The sequence below is a fragment of the Rissa tridactyla genome, chromosome 9, assembly GCF_028500815.1.
Source record: "Rissa tridactyla isolate bRisTri1 chromosome 9, bRisTri1.patW.cur.20221130, whole genome shotgun sequence".
In the NCBI taxonomy this organism is placed as follows: Eukaryota; Metazoa; Chordata; class Aves; order Charadriiformes; family Laridae; genus Rissa; species Rissa tridactyla.
In genome coordinates, this window is record NC_071474.1 from 9,421,280 (window position 1) to 9,438,889 (window position 17,610).

General features: G+C 54.5%; 2 protein-coding genes and 1 non-coding gene across 4 annotated transcripts in view; 2 read left to right on the top strand and 1 right to left on the bottom strand.

Moving 5' to 3' along the window:
• FANCI (FA complementation group I) overlaps window positions 1-5,630 on the top strand; it is a 24,579-nt gene extending 18,949 nt beyond the window's left edge. For both annotated transcript variants that reach the window (XM_054214885.1, XM_054214886.1), the window contains 10 exons: window positions 312-439; window positions 558-626; window positions 755-842; window positions 1,149-1,333; window positions 1,962-2,018; window positions 2,107-2,166; window positions 2,892-2,978; window positions 3,939-4,034; window positions 4,594-4,719; window positions 5,504-5,630. In XM_054214885.1, coding sequence (XP_054070860.1) covers window positions 312-439; window positions 558-626; window positions 755-842; window positions 1,149-1,333; window positions 1,962-2,018; window positions 2,107-2,166; window positions 2,892-2,978; window positions 3,939-4,034; window positions 4,594-4,719; window positions 5,504-5,569 — 962 coding nt within the window. In that variant the 3' untranslated portion in view covers window positions 5,570-5,630. The remainder of the gene's footprint in view (window positions 1-311; window positions 440-557; window positions 627-754; window positions 843-1,148; window positions 1,334-1,961; window positions 2,019-2,106; window positions 2,167-2,891; window positions 2,979-3,938; window positions 4,035-4,593; window positions 4,720-5,503) is intronic.
• Window positions 5,206-17,247, bottom strand: POLG (DNA polymerase gamma, catalytic subunit). The gene is made up of 23 exons (XM_054214887.1): window positions 17,136-17,247; window positions 16,206-16,856; window positions 15,691-15,886; window positions 15,189-15,356; window positions 14,781-14,927; window positions 14,478-14,557; window positions 13,830-14,012; window positions 13,537-13,697; window positions 13,194-13,317; window positions 12,899-13,123; window positions 12,638-12,758; window positions 12,376-12,447; window positions 12,141-12,263; window positions 11,725-11,885; window positions 11,552-11,605; window positions 11,337-11,454; window positions 10,685-10,820; window positions 10,335-10,581; window positions 9,538-9,660; window positions 9,077-9,248; window positions 8,598-8,806; window positions 7,067-7,227; window positions 5,206-6,014 (listed from the first exon to the last, which is right to left on the bottom strand). The coding sequence occupies exons 2-23, from the start codon at window positions 16,796-16,798 to the stop codon at window positions 5,953-5,955; spliced, it is 3,636 nt and encodes a 1,211-aa protein (XP_054070862.1). The 5' UTR covers window positions 16,799-16,856; window positions 17,136-17,247; the 3' UTR covers window positions 5,206-5,952.
• Window positions 17,248-17,322: 75 nt separating this feature from the next.
• On the top strand, window positions 17,323-17,395 carry TRNAR-UCG (transfer RNA arginine (anticodon UCG)). Its single transcript has one exon. It is a non-coding gene; the product is annotated as a tRNA-Arg (tRNA).
• The last annotated feature ends 215 nt before the right edge of the window (window positions 17,396-17,610 follow it).

Sequence of the window (17,610 nt, forward strand, 5' to 3'; positions counted from 1 at the left end):
ATATTACTCTCACCAGAGTCTGTATTGCGCTTCCTCAGTGCTTCTGGTCATCATTTTTCAATGGGCCGAGGGCTCCAGTGTGCCATACTTCTCCTTGCAGTATTATATGTGATGCCCAATGTTGTAAACTCTGCTTTTGTATCTGCAGTATTTTGACAGGTTTTTCACCTACTGTGTATTGTTTCTGGGAAGGCACACTGTTAAATCCGTACTGAATCTGAGACTTTCCCTCACTGGATGTCTGATATCCCTAAATAGCTAGGGGAGCTCTGCACCTGGTAATGTGTTGTTTTCTTTTCCTTTCCCCACAGAGGATATCGCTTGCTGCAAGGGTTTGCTGTCTCTGCTCTTCAGTCTCCATGTTCTGTACAAGAGTCCTGTCAGCCTGCTGCGGGAACTCGCACAAGACATCCACGCTTGCCTGGGAGACATAGATCAGGTATGATGCAGAAGCAGCCTAACTCTTCATCACTTAGTGCTGTCAGAGCAGAATTGAGTGCATCTCTGGCACAAATTACGTTTTACTCACCAGAATTTGTTTTCTCTCCTCTGCCCAGGACATTGAAGTGGAGAGTCGGTCCCATTTCGCCATAGTGAATGCCAAGACTGCAGCCCCTACTGTCTGTGTGAGTCAAAATAGTGTGTATGGAACGACCTGTAGTGTCCCCGGCTACTCTGCTACAAGTGGCTTGTAGATTCCTGTTGTGCCAAACTCCTCCAAGAACCTGTTTTGTTATTGGTGTTTCTGTCTTAGTTGCTGGTTCTGGGTCAGGCAGATAAGGTCCTCGAAGAGGTGGATTGGCTTATCAAGAAACTCACTAGTCTGGGATCAGACACATCAGGTAATAAAAGTGATCCATTTCTTACTGTTACACCTTTGTCAAAACCTGATGAAGATAGAGAGCAAAAAGATATTTGGGGGTTTTGAGGTAGCATCATCTGAGGGCAGGTTAAACTCTCCCTTGAGCTGGTTCGACATGAACAATGTAAGATAGAAAGTGCTGTCACAAAATCCCTCCAGCGATTGTTTTCCCTGTGCCAGACCGGTGCTTTGTGCACCAGATGCAAAGGGGGTCTTTTGAACTTCCCACCTGCATAATTGGATTCATTAGACACTCATTTACCAGGTATTCCTCTCTTTCTTCTAGAAGACTCTTCTCAGGCATCAAACCAAACCCAGGCTCTGGAGAAAGGTGTAATTCTGCAGCTGGGAACTCTGCTGACAGTTTATCATGAGCTGGTACAGACAGCACTCCCTGCAGGGAGCTGTGTGGACACGCTGCTGAGAAGCCTCAGCAAGACATACGCAATTCTCACCTCCCTCGTCAAACATGTGAGTGCTGCTTTGCTGGCAGTGGGCTGGCTGGGATCTAAAAACTTTTTCCCCATCTGCTGCAGCAAGCTCACAGTGACCCCTGGCAGCAGCTACGCTCAGAACTGGGCTGTTGATCTCTTGCAGGAGTTAAGTCCTTATTCTGTTGGCTTTCATGCCCTCAATTTCGTGACCTTTCTGGAGCAGTGATAGTTGTACCAGTGGAGATAAAGGAAAGCTTCCCTCCAGCTGAATTTGGCTGCGCGTGGCCTGGAGCGTCTCTTTCCAGTGTATCTTGTAGGTTCCTCTGTACGCAGTTGTGTGCCACAGTAGATGACACCAGTGATGTTTGCGCAGTTCTCAGTAATCCTGCTTTTGCTATGCATTCCCATCTAGGGCTTGAAGCATCGGACCTGAGGGAACTGGGACATGAAAACAGGCCAGAGGAGCTAGTTTGAGACAAGGTGGTGAATTCCCTTAGCTCTCTCACAGCTCTGGAATGCAGACATGATATTTGGGATATAGCAAGCCACTGGGGAGGACAGTTCTTGCAAATCCTGCCCTCCCCACTGTGCCGTTGGACAAACTGCCTTGAGCCCTGCCTGGAAACAGCGTATCTAGAAGAAACTCTCTTATGTTTTCCTTGCAGTATATCCAAGCTTGCCGCAGCACCTCAAATACGATTCCAGCAAGGCTAGAAAAGCTGGTGAGTGTGAGTGAATTGCGGGAGGAGGAAATGGCTCATTGCCTTGAGCTGGGAGTAACACCGTCCTCTCTGGTGCTTTGCTTTGCAGGTGAAGCTCTCGGGTTCCCATTTGACCCCACAGTGTTACTCATTCATTACTTATGTACAGGTAAGGCCTAAATTAACTGTGGCAAAATCACAGTTGGTCTTTCTGATGCTGAGTGGTGTATCCGCTACAATACGTGGGCACCTTTGGGGGATTATTAATCTTCTTGACACGATTTGAGTTTCTTAAATTTCAAGCTTTACTATGTCTAATAATATTATAAGACATTTCAGCACTATTGGGACCAAGCATGCTGATTTCTGCTTGAGCGGGGAAGGGAGAGTGTTTGGGGAGATGCTTCTTGGCTTTTATTTTCCCCTCTCTGTTCATGTCTTTTTTTTTTTTTTTTTGGATGAGATTAATACTGCCGTTAGCCACAATGGCAAATAAAGGTCAACACCACTGCAGTCATCACAGTGTGAAGTAACGTGGGTGCCAAAGACTGCAGTGCCAAAGATGGGATTTAGCTGTTTGGAGAGGAACTGGGTGCTTGAGTGAGGAATTGCAGAACAGACGTGGCATGTTAGGGAAGGTGTAGTGGTGTGCAGAGCTACCCCTCCTGGGGACTTCACACACATACATATTTCTGAATGTATAAATTATGAAATTAGTTTTTGCTTCCTTATTTTTTTGAGATTACCCCCCCATTCCATCCTTGTATTACTACCTTTCTGTTATCTAACTGGTAATGCTGTTAGTTGGCCAGAGTAGACTTCTCTGTCTTTACTTGCCTGGCCTTTCTTCTCTAATTGTCCTCTAATGCCTCATCTCTCGTCATCCTCCTTCAGAACATCCACAGTGAGAGCTTAAGCTTTGCAGAAGAGAAGAAAAAGAAGAAGAAAGAGGATGAAGCTGCTGCAGTCTCCACAGTCATGGTAAGATCGACTCACTCTCTACTAGGACAAGGGAGAGGGCCTGCATTTGAATTTGGGATTGTACCGCAAGGTCTGTGTTACCTGGTGGCTTCACCAATCACAAACTGACATTTGGGCCTTTAAGTAAAAAACTAGTTATCATTTGGGGCAAGCTATGAAATTACAGAAATGGGCTAATCTGTTGGAACTAATACTGCACTCTGTTTAAGTGTTTCTTAATTTTATCAGTACATTAAAGACAAAGTAGTGTATTCCACTAAAGGAAGGCAGTTGACAATGACTGCTTTGGTTGGGAGCAAGTGAGCAGGCTGGCAGGTTCCTGGTCTTTTATGTCCTTTGTTTGTGCTCCCGGACAGCATTTCCTCTGTCTCGTCAGCTGTCCCAGACATTCCTCTGATGTTAAGGTTTTAAAAGCCACAAGCATGATCTTCCTGGCTGTTCCCTGAGCGTACGGAAATGAACTGAAATGCTGCGTGTCCTTTTACCACTCTGTCACCATGGGGAAGAAACATCAGTGGTGGTAAATAAACAGGGCAAAGATGTGCTGAAACAGGGATGTGCTCATTGCCTGGCAGGCACGCGCTTGCGATGCCTTTGCAGAGCTGGGGCAGGGGAAGATCTGCTCCGATGGCTGTCAGGCATATCAGGGCTGTGGACTGCAGGCCGAGTACAAGACAATACACGGGACAGCCTCACTGCAGAACCATCGTGGGAGTCAATTTCAAACCAGTAACAAACTGGCAAGGTTTGCTGGGGCAGGACTGACATGGAGCAAGACACTTTTCTAAACTGGAGTCATGCTACAGCATCGTTGTCTTTTGTGGGAGTCTAAGCTGCTGATACAAATATCGGTGCCACACTAGCACCATAGCAGGCGTGCCTGTTAATGATGTTAGCACCAGGGTATCTTCAGGCCGTTCACTTCCAAATCTGACCTTCTGCTCTCCTTTTCCATTTCAGGCGAAGGTGCTTCGGGAGACCAAGCCAATCCCAAATCTGATATTTGCAATAGAGCAATATGAGAAGTTCCTTATCCATCTCTCCAAGAAATCAAAGGTAATGCAAAGCAGAGCCCTTCTGTGACCCGAACTGAGTGGAACAGTGGTATTGTGATGTAGTAGAGGGCTACTGCAGTTCCACCTTTTCAAATCTCCACTGCTATTCCAATTGGGAGGCGTAAGGACCTTATACCTCTTCCAGCCTTTACGTGAGCTCCTGGCCCAACACTACTGAATTTCTGTCACGCTGGTACCAGCAGGTGGCAGTGGCAGTACTGCCCGTGACCCAGCATTCTCTGGGGTTTCTGGTGGAGCAGATACTTACACACCTAATGCCAGCTTTCCTCATCCCACTCCTCCCAGTCTGTTTCATAAGCAGGAGGGAAGTGTACCACGATGAAATACTACACCAGAGTGAGAATAACTGGTAATCATTTGTCTCTTATGAAAACATAAATGCGCCACTGGATTGCATGGACTTTTTGCTTCAATCCTGCATTATTACTGTGATGGGCTCCGTCCCAGTGCTGTGCAAAGGGCTAAGCAGGGTAGGAAACAAAACCAAGATGCTAATGGCATAATGTCCTCTCCCCCTGGTTTCACCTTGGTTGCTGCAGGTGAACTTGATGCAATATATGAAGCTAAGCACCTCCCGGGACTTCCGCATCAACGCATCCATGCTAGACAGCGCCTTGCAGGAGCATAACACAGAGGATGCTGAAAACGAGCCAGACAACGACCAGGTCAGAACTCATTTATCTGCTGTTACTGATGGTTTTTCCCTCTCTTGAGGCCAGCTGTAGTTGTGACCTGTTCAGGTATATGTGAAATCAGGACAGTTTGACTTCCCTGGGTTGGCTCTCACTCTAATACTACACTGATAAACAGTTCATCTGGCTAATGTCCCCTACGCTCTAGCCCTCTCCCTTGAGTGACCTTCATGTCTGTATCTCTGGTCTTAGGGAACTAAGGCTGCTCTTACAGCCTCATTGTTTGCCTCAGCAAGCAGAGGGGTCTACCAGCATCACCTTTGAGGACCTACTGGCTGGTCAGGATCAGACCTTTGCAGCACGATACAAAGTGGCTTTGCATCTAGGTTAACTTTTGTAGCTAAACAGCTGGCGGGGCAAACTCTACAAGGCATCATTCTCCTCACGCCCGTCTCTTCTACTACACAGTGCCGGGGAAGGTAGCACAACCTGTGCTGGATAGAGAGATAAACAATCTACTTTGCTGATTGTCCAGGTTTTTATTGGTGCTTCTGTCTGTATTTTCCTGAGTGTTTCAACAACCAAAACCCAGCACAAACAGTCCCTGTCCTGTGCCATTCATAACCTGTGGTCTGAGTTCCACGGGGAAAGTCTCAGTGGGTGAGAGGAGTCCCATGTTCACATCATTTTGTTAGGGAGGAAAAAGAGCTAAATCCTGTTCTGCACGTCTGGTTTCTTGCTTTAGGTAAACATTCCTTAGACTAATGACACAAAACCAATCATACTCTGTGCTGCTGCTCTCTTCTTCCCCCTCCAGAGCAGCACCGCAGATCAGACAGATGAGAACCAGGAACCCAAAAAGAAAAGACGGCGAAAAAAATAAAGCTGGGGTTGCTGCTGCTGCCTTTTCCCATGGTGCCTCTTCTGTGGCAGGCTCACCTTGGTCTTGGAGAACTGCGTGTAGGGAGATGATGGTTTGTTGTTTCTCTTGCCAAATACTTCAGACTTCTTCCTTTGTGCTCATGGGTGTTTAAGCAGCAACTCAGGCCACTGTCTCAGGTTTTACAGCTGGCTGCTGTGCTCGGAAGCTCCTCTGCTATTTGAATGTGCTGCTATCAAAATCATCTTCCCCAGGAACATCCCTTCTTACAGCAAAAAGGAAACAGAGTGACCAGGCTCAGTCCCCGCCAAAAGATCTCCTTCTGAAAGGACAGCCAGGCTCTGGCACGCTCTCTGGACAACTGTCATTCTGGCACTCTAGCGTCATCACTTCTTCTCCAGCGAACCTTTGGTTATTTCAATTAGCTGATATATATCCAGTGCTTCTCCTGGAAGACAATGGGACAATCAGTTCCCTTCATTCTGCAGTACGCTCAGAGACTGTGTAACATAACAGTGACAGTCGTGATTTGCTTTAATTCAGAGCGTGTAACACAAAAAGCCCTAAATTTATTCAAACTTCTGTTTTGGGTGGTGGTGTGAACATGAGTTGTTCTGCCTCGGAGCTGAAGCGTGCTGCTGCCTGAGCAGCAGAGAGGTGATAGCTCCCTCACGTGAGGCTGGTTGTGCTGTTACCTGTTTGTTGACCCTGACACGATGCACTTGTTTAATTTGCCTTGTTCTTGGTGCGACCAGAAGTGTCCTTTTTGCCCGCAGAACACAAATCTTGTTTCTAAAAGCTTCCTTTGCCTGTAAGATGCCTAATAAAGGTCACCTAAGGGTGGAGTGTCTGATGTGTTCAGTGACTGAGAGAACGAATCTGAGGGCGGGTTTTTCTTATCTGAGAAAACGCTGCCGCACAGCGAGGAGGAGCTGTTTAATGCAGCTCCCAGCCAAGAGTTAAAAATGTTTGTTGGCAGCAGTTACAGGATTATATGCAGTGCAGATAGGGATGAGTGTAGACCTTGGGATTGTTGGGGAAGAAGACAGCAATGCCAAGGTCTCTGAACAGAGATGCACTGAACTAAGGGGGAGTGGGGAAGGAGAGAAAGCACCGAAGACCAGAAGGGTAAAATATACGAGGTTGTTTCTTCTCATTTCAGAGAAGGAGCAATTCCATCTTGGGCTGTGTTAAAAGTGCACAGGAGGGCTCCTCTCTGAGGGCATGCAGTAACAGAGCCGAGCCTGACTCATTGCTATCGGAAATATTTTGAAGCAGCAGCACAAATTACTTGTGAATTGAGAAAGGAAAGAGGAGCAGAGAGGGGCTGGCCCCAGGGCCATGGTTGCCCTGCAGAGCAGCTGATGGGTGGGGAAGCAAGGGGGTCCACAAAGGGAGGGCCCCACAGGGAAGGGCTGCTTAGGCCAAGTGCTCTGCCTAAGCCAGGGGGCTTGTGCAGAGGGGATTACAGGGCGGTGAGTTTGCATGGACACCACTCACCTTGAGGGATACCATATTTCTTTTCCATGCCAGTTGGGTTTGATGGCGTCATGCAGTTCATGGTCACCTCCTTCCTTAAGCACTGGTCAACATCCACTGCACTGAAGAATGCCACCGACTGTGGCAGATCCTGCAGGCCCAGTTTGTAGGCAAACATGCACCTGGAAGAACAAGAGACCAGGTGGGACAGTGCTAGACATTGCCCTTAGCCTTGTCACACCTGGCTTTGACCAGCCAGCCATCGCTAATGGGTTACTCTGCACCCATGTCACTCTGGGGCTGGAGGACAAGGTGCTTTGTAAGTGCTGGGTGGACGGAGGGTCAAGTGTTGCTGAAGTTGTACATGGGAGGAACAGAGAACAGCACGTTGAGCCTCTTTGAAGAAAGGGAGGACCCGGCCCTTCGCTGCTGGCTAATCCTCCCAGGCAGAGCCCATGCTGAATTTTGCCAGCAGGAATCCCTGTGCACGCAGGAGCCAGCACAAAGGTACGAACGTCAGGGTGCCTGCCCCCGCTGCGCCCACCGCACCGGCACAGGAAGGCTGTCTGCTGTATCTGAGAAAACAGCTTGGCTTTGGCTGGCTCCTGTATAACCAAATACCCCACGGTGCCAGGAAGGGGATTTGGCAAAGCTGGCTGTGCCGGAGCCACATTGAAAGGAGGCCGTTGAGGTCAAGAGCTTTCCAGGCTGAGCTTTACTTTGCATGGGGCAGGGAGGTTCCGGGAACACCCCCCACTGCAGAAGGGGCAACAGCGCCGGTGCTCACAGCACAGACAACGGGCCGTGCCCCTCGCTGTCCCCTGAAGGCAGGGGGATGTGGCAGAGCTACGAGCAGAGGCCTGCGTACGGCCAAGGACAGCGAGCAGAGCACACAGAAACAGGAACGCAGATATCGATACTGATGGAACGAAGAGGAACTGGTTCAATATAAACATGGAACAAGAAAACAGCTTCGCGGGCTTATCTTGGTGGGAACTGAATAAGGTGACTGGGTTAGTGATCCGAAATATGTGTTTACTTGCCTAGCAGGTGCATGGAAAGTTTTAGAGCTCGGGTATAAAAGCTGAGGCCTGAGAAGCAATAAATGATTTCATGCTTATCACAGCTGGAGTCCGTGCCTTCATACACCACAGGGGGAGAGGAGGGATGGGGACAGTTTCAGGCTCCCAGGGGCTCAAGGGCTGCTGCCATGTGACGGCCGCAGACCTGAAGGGAATAGGACACGATGCACTCGCATCCCAGAGGAGCGGAATGACTGGCAGGAGCCAAAAGCCGAAGATATCCCCCTCTTACCAGCACGTCATCCCTGGAAATCAAAGCCGAGCTCCATTTATAGCCACCCGAATCATATGTGAAGGAACTGCAACCTCCAGTGCTGCCCACTTCCCTTGAGCAGAAAACTCCTCTGCACCAGCTCGGTGTGGGCAAAGCTAACCCCTCTGCTGTTACCCCAGTCCCCTGAGCTTGCCCTGTCCCACCCCAGAGGCGCTGGTGCTTGTCCCCAGGAGGCACCACAGCCGTCCCACCTCACCTTGTGAGGAGGTTGGTGATCTGCAGGGCCAGGGCTGCCCGGTAGCGATCCTGCTGCTGGACCAGGTAGCGCACCTCATCGTGGATGCTGATGCAGAAGCGCCCGTTTATGTCGAACTCCTCAAAGAGCCACTTCATGGCGACCAGCATGAGGTGCAAGTAGTCGACAGCCGAGCTCTGCACCACCCAGTTCACTCTGCTGGTCAGAAACTGGTGGAAGGAAACAGACAAATGTTCAAGGACATCGGGGTCCAGGGCCTGGTACCAATACAGGAGAGAACTCCTGGGAGAAGTCTGTTAAATTCAGGGGTTTTGGGTTTTCTCGACAGCATGCAGATAAAGAATAGGGGAAGGGGTTTTTTTTCATGGCTTCAAGAGCCTACTGGGCCTCCGCTATCTAAGAAGGGCTGAACTTAAGGTTGCCATTTTGGAGAAGACAAGCAAAGTTGAGAGCTCAGCAGCACAGAGCACCATCCTTACCTCCCCCTTGGCCACAGCGGGCTCCAGGGCCCTGCTGATGTGACAGCCCAGCACCGGGGTCTGCGGGGACGGGGATAAGGCGATGCTCTCCAGCTTGTTGAACATTTCGGACTCAGTGCCTCCAGCCCACACTCGGTGCTGCACCACATCCCACTTCTTCTTCCTCCGGGACCTGGTGGGGCAGAGGGGAGGTTTGCTGGAAGCAAGGGACGGGGCTATGAGCCCTGTTTGAGAGCCTCAAATGCTTTGGGGCGGCCAGATGAGCCCCTGCAGCCTCCTGCTGCTAATTGCTCACTGGGAGAGACTGGCAGCCCCCAAATCAAACAGACTCAGCCCTGGGAGAGCAGGGAGGGAGGATCAGGACCATCCAACCCCGTCTCCCTTCTCCGCCTGCAGGGCTCCAGCTCCCTCCTCCTCACACCCCAGTGCCACCAGAGCCATGCAAGGTCGGAGCATCTCACCTTTTCATGGCTTCTCTCTGGAGCCGCTGGACATCCTGGGCCGATACCGATCCGTCCTTCGCCCTGTCCACAGCCAGGTTCAGCTCCCTCACCAGCCACTCCCCGTCCTTGGAAAGATGAAACCTGGAGGGGACAGTGACCCACACCCAGGTCATAGAATCATAGGATGGTTCAGGTTGGAAGGGACCTTGAAGATCATCCAGTTCCAACCCCCCTGCCCTGGGCAGGGACACCTCCCACTAGACCAGGCTGCTCAACGCCCCATCCAGCCTGGCCTTGAACACCTCCAGGGATGGGGCAGCCACAGCTTCCCTGGGTACAACCTCCCTGGGCAACCTGTTCCAGTGTCTCACCACCCTCACAGTAAAGAATTTCTTCCTAATATCCAATCTAAATCTACCCTCCTTTAGTTTTGACACCGTTAACCCTTGTCCTATCACTACACTCCCTGGTAAAGAGTCCCTCCCCATCCTTCCTGTGTCCCCCTTTAGGTACTGGAAGGCTGCTATAAGGTCTCCCTGGAGCCTTCTCTTCTCCAGGCTGAACAACCCCAACTCTCTCAGCCTGTCCTCATAGCAGAGGTGCTCCAGCCCTCTGATGATCTTTGTGACCCTCCGCTGGACCCGTTCCAACAGGTCCATGTCATTCTTGTGCTGAGGACTCCAGAGCTGGATACAGTACTCCAGGTGGGGTCTCACCAGAGCAGAGTAGAGGGGGAGAATCACCTCCCAGGTCCCATGGGACATGGCCACCATCCCCGTCCCCACTCACCCTCCACCTCCCCAGACGGCACCCACCTCCGGACGCCCTTGGTGACAGCATACATCTGCTGAGCCTTCTCACGCGCCTGCTGCTGTGTCAGCCGATGGTTGAACTGCATCAGCAGCCGCTCAGCAAAGGGCTGCCCGGCCCCGTAGATGCGCCCGTAGTTGAAGACTTTGGCGTGCTCCCGGCTGATGCCCACCGTGGCGGCCGTCTTGCTGTGCAGGTCTGTGGCGTTGCTCTTCTTCCCCTGCAGAGTCATCCAGCCAAAGGCCGTGCAGCCTGCCGGGAAGGGAGCAGGGGTTGGACACCACACAGAACCGGACTCAGGGGATCACCCCGCTAACCCAGCAAACCCATTCCCCACGGTGCAGCCCCGGCTCACCGTGCATGCCAGCGAAGTGAGCCTCGCCGAGGACAGCAGCTATCCAGAGCTCCTGGGAATCCACATCCGCGCCCACCAGCGAGTAGCCAGGTGGCACCTGGACCATGGCTTTCAGCTCGCTGCCCACACGGTCGGCCTGTGGGACACAATGCCCAGCTCAGTACAAGCCCTGTACCTCCCTCTCCTCCTCAGCAGCACAGGAGCAGCCTTCCTCCTGCAGCCGTGGCGTGCTGGCACGGCGCTCCCCCATGCCCTAAACTCTGCTCTGGAAGTAAAAACCGGGTTTAACACACGCGTGGGGCATCAATCACTTGGTCACTTGCCCCGCGCTCCTCCAGCACAGAAGGGGAGTTTGGGGAAGGACAGAAAACGGTGCTTCGCTGTTTTCTTCTCTTTTCACCAAGTTTTGAAGCTCAGGAGCCTCTGCTGGCTCTTTCCCCTCTCCCAGAGTCAAAGCACATCAGCAAGAGAAGGGCCGCAGCACATCAGCAAGAGAAGGGCCGCAGCACCAGCCCTGCCACCTCAAATCCCAGCATCCAGCCCCAACTCCTATTTCTAACCCAGGCTGCTCCCACCTGGGTTGGAAATAGGAGTCCGAAACGCACAGAGGGTTCCCCAAAACACCCCCACAAGGACCCAAGCGCGGCCATACCCGGGCATTGCTGGCTGTCAGCCACGTGGGCTCCACTGCCCGGCGTGTGATGGTGCCCGCAGTCACCACCTGTGGCAGGATGGCTCCATAATCATCCTCCTCATTATAGTCAGGGTGCCTGGGACAGAAGTGAAGGTGAGTATCATGCTGCAAGAGCCCTCCCGGCGCAGTGTGGAAGGGATCGTGGTCCCAGCTGGGGCCATTCCTCACCGTACCTGGTCACCACACGAGGCAGCTCCCCTTTCTTCAGCCACACCACCATCTGGGAACTGGAAGGACACACGGCAGGCGAGATGCTGAGCCCCCCTGCATCCACACAACCTCCCTCGGCCACCACACCGCCTCCACCCGCAGAAACATCACGATTCAGCTGAAGACAGCTGCTTACCTGATCCGCTTGTGAGCGTTCCTCCAAAATGAGATCATTTTGTTAATTTCGAGGGCTCTGGTCCCATGGGTGCGGCCCACAGCAGCCCGCAGGGTGCCGTCCTCCATCTGGGGCAGGAAATCCTTGGCAAAAGGGCTTCCCACGTTGTTATTGTTCCCATCCTTTAGCAGCAAAAGAGGCGCCAGGGCTCAGCACACCACCACTCAACATCAATAAAGCGCTGTGCATTCTCCTGCCCCAGCTAGAGATGCCTTTCCACCCCTATACCCCATGGGACAAGATCACAGGGGTCCCAGGAGTCCTGGCAGCACTGGGGTGACAGACAAGATGACATGGTTGTCCAGCAGGACCACGGGAATTGGGATGCAGGGTGGCTGGGAAGCCCCCAGGAAGAACCCCAGGAACACCCAACTTGCCTTGTGAGGCAGCTTGAAGAACCAGCACCCAGTGATGTTGACATCGTTGTAGGGACCGTTGCCATGGTGGTACGAAGGCTGGTTCCTCGCCTCCACTGGCTCACACAGCACATCCAACTCCTCCTGCAACCAGCAATGCAAAGTGATGTCAGGAACCCCCCTGGCACAGGAGGAAGGGGAAATCGAGGGAAGAAGGACCAATCTGCCACCCCATAGCACTGTAAACCTCCTCTACCTGTGCCAGGCTCTGGTCTGCTCTGCCCATTTTCTCCTCCACATCCACCTCCAGCTGGCTCAGCTCCTCCACCTGCGAGACAGAGGGACCACAGGGGAAACCGGATAAAACACCACTTCTACAGTGATTTAATGTTTATTAAAGAAAATTTCTCACTTTCAGTCCCCACAGCCAAGCACAGGGCTGGTTTTCACAGGCGCATGGGAATAAGCCCAGCCCCACACCTCCTTCCCACCGAAGGACGCTCCATCCCTTCCTTCACCTTCTCCCACATCGTGCTGCCATCCATCACCAGCAGCTCATCCTCCATGGCGGCGTCCGGCCCCGGGGGCTGCTCCTTGCCTTTCTCCAGGCAGTGCTGCCTGTACAGGTACTCGATCACCCTGGCAGGGGAGAGGGCAGGGTTCCCGCATCCACAACAAGGACCGAGGCTCAGGGGCAGCACCTGGGCAGGGTCCTGGGAAGCTCCCGAACCCCTCCATGGGGCAGCCCCTGGCTCAGAACCTCACTACATCCCCCTCACCTGTGCGGGCAGGGAGGACCCTCCAACTCCAAGGGGCCTTCCGGCACATTGTCCTGCCGCCCCGGCACCAGGTAGCCCCAGCCATGCTTCTCCGAGTAATGGAGGGGGAAGCCGTCCCAGGCCAGGCGCATCAGCTTCGGGGTCACCCTCATCTGCAGGCTGATGAGGCTGGGTCCCGGCACCCATCCCGCCTCCTCCAGGCGCGGGCACAGCTTGCGGTACCAGCTGGGGAGCAGCAGGGATGGGTCAGAGAGCGCAAGGCAACCCCTGGGGACACCCAGGGTCCCCAACTCACCCCGGGTGGCCCGGCAAGTGCTGGAGTCTCTTGGGTTGCAGCACAACTGTCTCCTTCAGACGCTCCAGGCAAACCTGGCTTGCGGGGGCTTTCAGCTCCTCATCCTCCCCAGGGGGGCCAGGGTCTGGTGGGGCAAGGAGGACTGGCTGACAAAGAGCCCTCCATGCCACCCTGCTGGGGACGGGGACCTTGAGATAGCCTCCCCCACCACACACCCCAGCAAGAGACACAGGGCAGCAATGCTTCACCCTGCCAGTGCCAACAAGCCAAATCCCTTTGTCTGGGTGCCCAAGAGAAGGCATCTCTTGAGCATCCCTTGTCCCCAGGGACCACCTCTGCTCACCTTCCTGACACTCCTCCACGGACCCATCTGTGCCTGCCACTGCCGCAGAATCTTTGTTGTTCTCGTCCTGACCCTTCTTCTTCTTCTTTCCTGGATTCTTCTTCTGCTTAAACTCCTGCGTGTCCCACTCAAGATCCCAGAGCCAGGGGTCATCCCTGTACCTGCCAACACACCGCTGTCACACTGCAGCTTTGTTCCCTTCTCCAGCACCCGTCCATAGCCTCCCAGGGACCACTCAAGATCTGGCCTCCACCCTGAAAGAGGCAGGACCTGCTCCCCAAGCCCGCGGGTACCTTTCCTCGTGCAGCAGCTGGCAGGCCTCGTTGGCCAGGTTCATCAGGGACTTCTTCATCTCCTTCTGCAGCTCCTCGTAGATGCCCTGAGCATCATCCAGGTACCTTTTCCAGTTCCCATTGACAGGCAGGTAGGACACCCCCATCTCCAGCATCCCTGCAAACGTCACAGGGTGGGGACACCTAGAACCCGAAGCAGCGAGGAATTAGGTAACTGCTGGAGGGCATTTGCCCTGGAAGTGCCAGACTACAACAGACACAAACGTGTCTTCACCTCGTTTCCCAGCCCCACACACCTCTTGATGCTCTTCCTCTAAACCTGTACGGATCCCTGCATCTTCTGCCTGCCTTGCACATAAATTGCTCCCCTAAAAACAACCCCATGAACTAACCCCAAAGCTGCATCACTCATCTGCCTCATTGTCTGCTCACCTCCTCCTCCAGTCACACTGTGCTGACATTTATTCCTTCTGACCTGCAAAAGGGGGGGGTCTGAGGTCCCCCCTGAAATGGATTTCAGGGCTCCCCAACCTCCCACTGCCACCCCAAGGACAAGAGTAGCCGCATCCCGTCCCCAGAGGAACCACAATTCTCCCCGCTGCCAGCCAAGACCACAGCCAATGCCAGGCAGAGCTTGGTGGCTCTCACCTCTCCATGAAGAGTGGCAGCTGCTCCTGAAACACCTCGTGGGTGGCCTGGACATCACGGGCACAATACGACATCAGGTCCTGGGGGCAGAGGCAGGTGAGAGTAGGCAAAGCAGCCACCCTTCTGCCAGCACAGGGCAAGGCACCGGGGCTGCAGGAGGATGGGGGACACCACAGCCCCACGCACACCCAAATCCTTCACAAGACAGGGCAGCAAAATGGAAACTATCCCAGCAGCTGCTCCCGCCCCTCTCCCACCTCCAGCTCCCGCTGCCCATCAGGATGTTGGGACAGCCGCTCGCACCTGGAAGTGACTCCTGATGTCGGCCATGGTTCCCTTCACAAAGAGCTCCCGTGCTTCCTTCTCCAGTGGCTCCCCCCCAACATACAGTGCATGCACGTCCGCCAGGTTGTTGATGCTGCTGACGTGCACCCAGTCCCACGAAGTGACCTGCGAACGAGAAGAGGGGTCAGATGGTGCAGGATGAGGACAGGCTGCAGCTGGGATCAGGAGGAGTAAAGGATGCCCCCTGCTCCATTTTAAACCAAGGCCAGGTCATCTGGAAGGCGCTGGGAGAGATTCACCCAGCAGAGACGCTCCAACAGCTCCTACTCTGCTGGTACAGAGCAGACGGTCCCGGTACCAGAACAAACAGTCCCATCACAGGATCAAACAGTCCCCTGCCACCCAGGCCACAGCTCCCTTACTCACAGCTGGCCCCTCCGTTTTGCTGCGCGTTTTCTTCATGTGCTCCTTGACCTGCTGCAGTCCTTGCCTTTTGCCATGCTTGGCAGCCATCCAGAGGCTGCGCTGGAAGCCCGTCAGCCCCGAGATGGCCATGTGCATGCTCATGGTGTCCAAGAAACGCACCCGGGAGCCCTGGGACACATTGGGGGAAAAAGTGCCTTAGCAGAGCTTCTAGGAGGATCTGTTCCATGATCTTTCCAGGCACAGAGGTGAGGCTGACAGCTCCGTAGTTCCCAGAATCTTTCTTTTGACCCTTTTTAAAAATGGGTGCAATGTTTCCCTTTTTCCAGTTCCCAGGGACTTCACCTGACTGCCATGACTTTTCAAATATCACGGAGAGTGCCTTGGCAACTACATCGGGGTGGCTGAAGTCCCCCAGCAGGATGAGAGCCTGCAAGCATGTGCCACAATAACCCTGAAAAGCCAGCACAAATGACTATCACAAAGCAACAGCACTGCAGATTACCTGGATAAGGTACTGCTCCTTGATGAATGCCCGGTCGAAGGCCACATTGTGCCCCACCACCACTCTCTCAGGCCAGTCCTGCTTTCCAGCACAGCTGGCGCCTGCCGGGCTCTCCAGGGGAATGAGGTCAGCCAGGGTGAGGTGGCTGGACCAGGAGTAACGCTGCTCCAGCAGCCGCTTGCTGCACCACGAGTACCTGCAGATGACATACAGCACCCCACAGCCATAAAAAATAAAGTAGGGGCTCCCAGGACCAAAAGCACCTGCTGTGACATGGGGTTCTGAGCAGGATCCCACCCTGGGAGGGAGGGAGGTGACTGCCAGGGTGCACTGTGCTTGCTAACCAGGACAGACATCCCACATCCCAGAGCCAGGCTTCATGGCTTTGCTGTTTTCCCTGCAAGCCAGTGGTGGTTTGCAGGAAGAGGCTCTGTTTGGGAGCATCCCCATCCTTCCCGAAGCTGTCTCCCCCCACCACCACGACCCTAAGCATCACTGCCAGCACCACATCTCACCAGGCGTGTGGCGAGACCGCCACAGCCAGCGTCGGGCAGTGGCCATCAGCCACGCACACCTCCACGTCCAACACCACCGCCCGCTCCTCAGGGAAATCGACAGCTTCTGCTTGCCCGTCAGGGCCGTAGCGGGTCCAGCCGAGCTGCCATGCCCACTGAGCAGGGACGGGGGGCAGCTCGCACCGCAGCAGCTCGTTGGCCGCCTCCAGGTAGGGCAAGCTCTGCTTCTGTGCCAGGATGCGAAAATGCTCGTCGATGTTGTCCCCGTACATGCGGGGCAGCTGCAGGTCCACGTCGGGGAGCGTGGAGGTCTCCTTGCCCCACAGGTCATGGCGTTGCAGGTGCTCTACACTTCTCTGGATCTCAGCCGCCGAATAGTGTACCTGGGCCCCCCGGAAGATCTGCTCATGGAGGGTCTTGGACAGCATCTGGATGTTGAGGGGGTTCATGCGCCGCTGGCCCTTGGCCGGCTCCTGGGCTGGGTTCTCCGGCAGCGGGCAGCTGGCGGAGGAGCTGGAGGTGCATCTCCGGGGCCTGGAGCTGTGGGCTGCAGTGCAGCCCCTCACTGATCTCCTCCAGGGCAGGCGCCTCATCTCCCCCTACTCTGGGGGTGCGCCTCCAGCAGGGGCTGCCCCCCCCGGGCGGCCAGAGCTGCAGGGAGAGAGACAGGGTGAAGCTCCGCGCTGCACCCCCGGGAGCCCTGCAACCCCCCCACAGCCGTGCACACACCCCCTGCAGGATGCAACCCCCCCCAAGGAAAGCACCCCCCCAAGGACTGCAACCGCCCCCCCACACGTATGCAACCCCTGCAGCCACGTACACCCCCCCGCAGCCGTGCACACCCTCCACAAGTATGCCCCCCCCAGCCTTACACGGCCGTACTCCCACACACACAACCATGCCCCCCCACCCCTCTCGCCCCTCACTGACCTGCTCCCAGGCCCGCACCGCCGCGGCCTGGGCCGGAGGGCGGATCCAAACCGGGGCGCCCGCGGGAGCTTCCGGCCGCGCTGACGTCCCGTCCCGTGTGTGTATGTATTCGCCCCCCCGCCATATGCGTGGTACAGTCCGCCGACGGTGGGCTCAGTAGTGCACGGAGGAAATGATTGCTAGCGGCGGCCGCGTGGCCTAATGGATAAGGCGTCTGACTTCGGATCAGAAGATTGCAGGTTCGAGTCCTGCCGCGGTCGGCGGAAGCGCGCTGTCGTGGCGCTGGCTATTTTGCCCCTCGCGGCCGTAGCCCGGGACTGAGGGCGGTGGGGTCAATGGCACCCACGGCCGCGTTTTGCTCGTCTTTTTCACCGAAGAGGGGAAAAAGGGTGAGAGCGGCTGCGAGCACGGAGTGGCAGACCAGCTTCCTCCCTGTACGTGTCACCCCGTGGCAAGCGTCATGGGCATGAAGTTG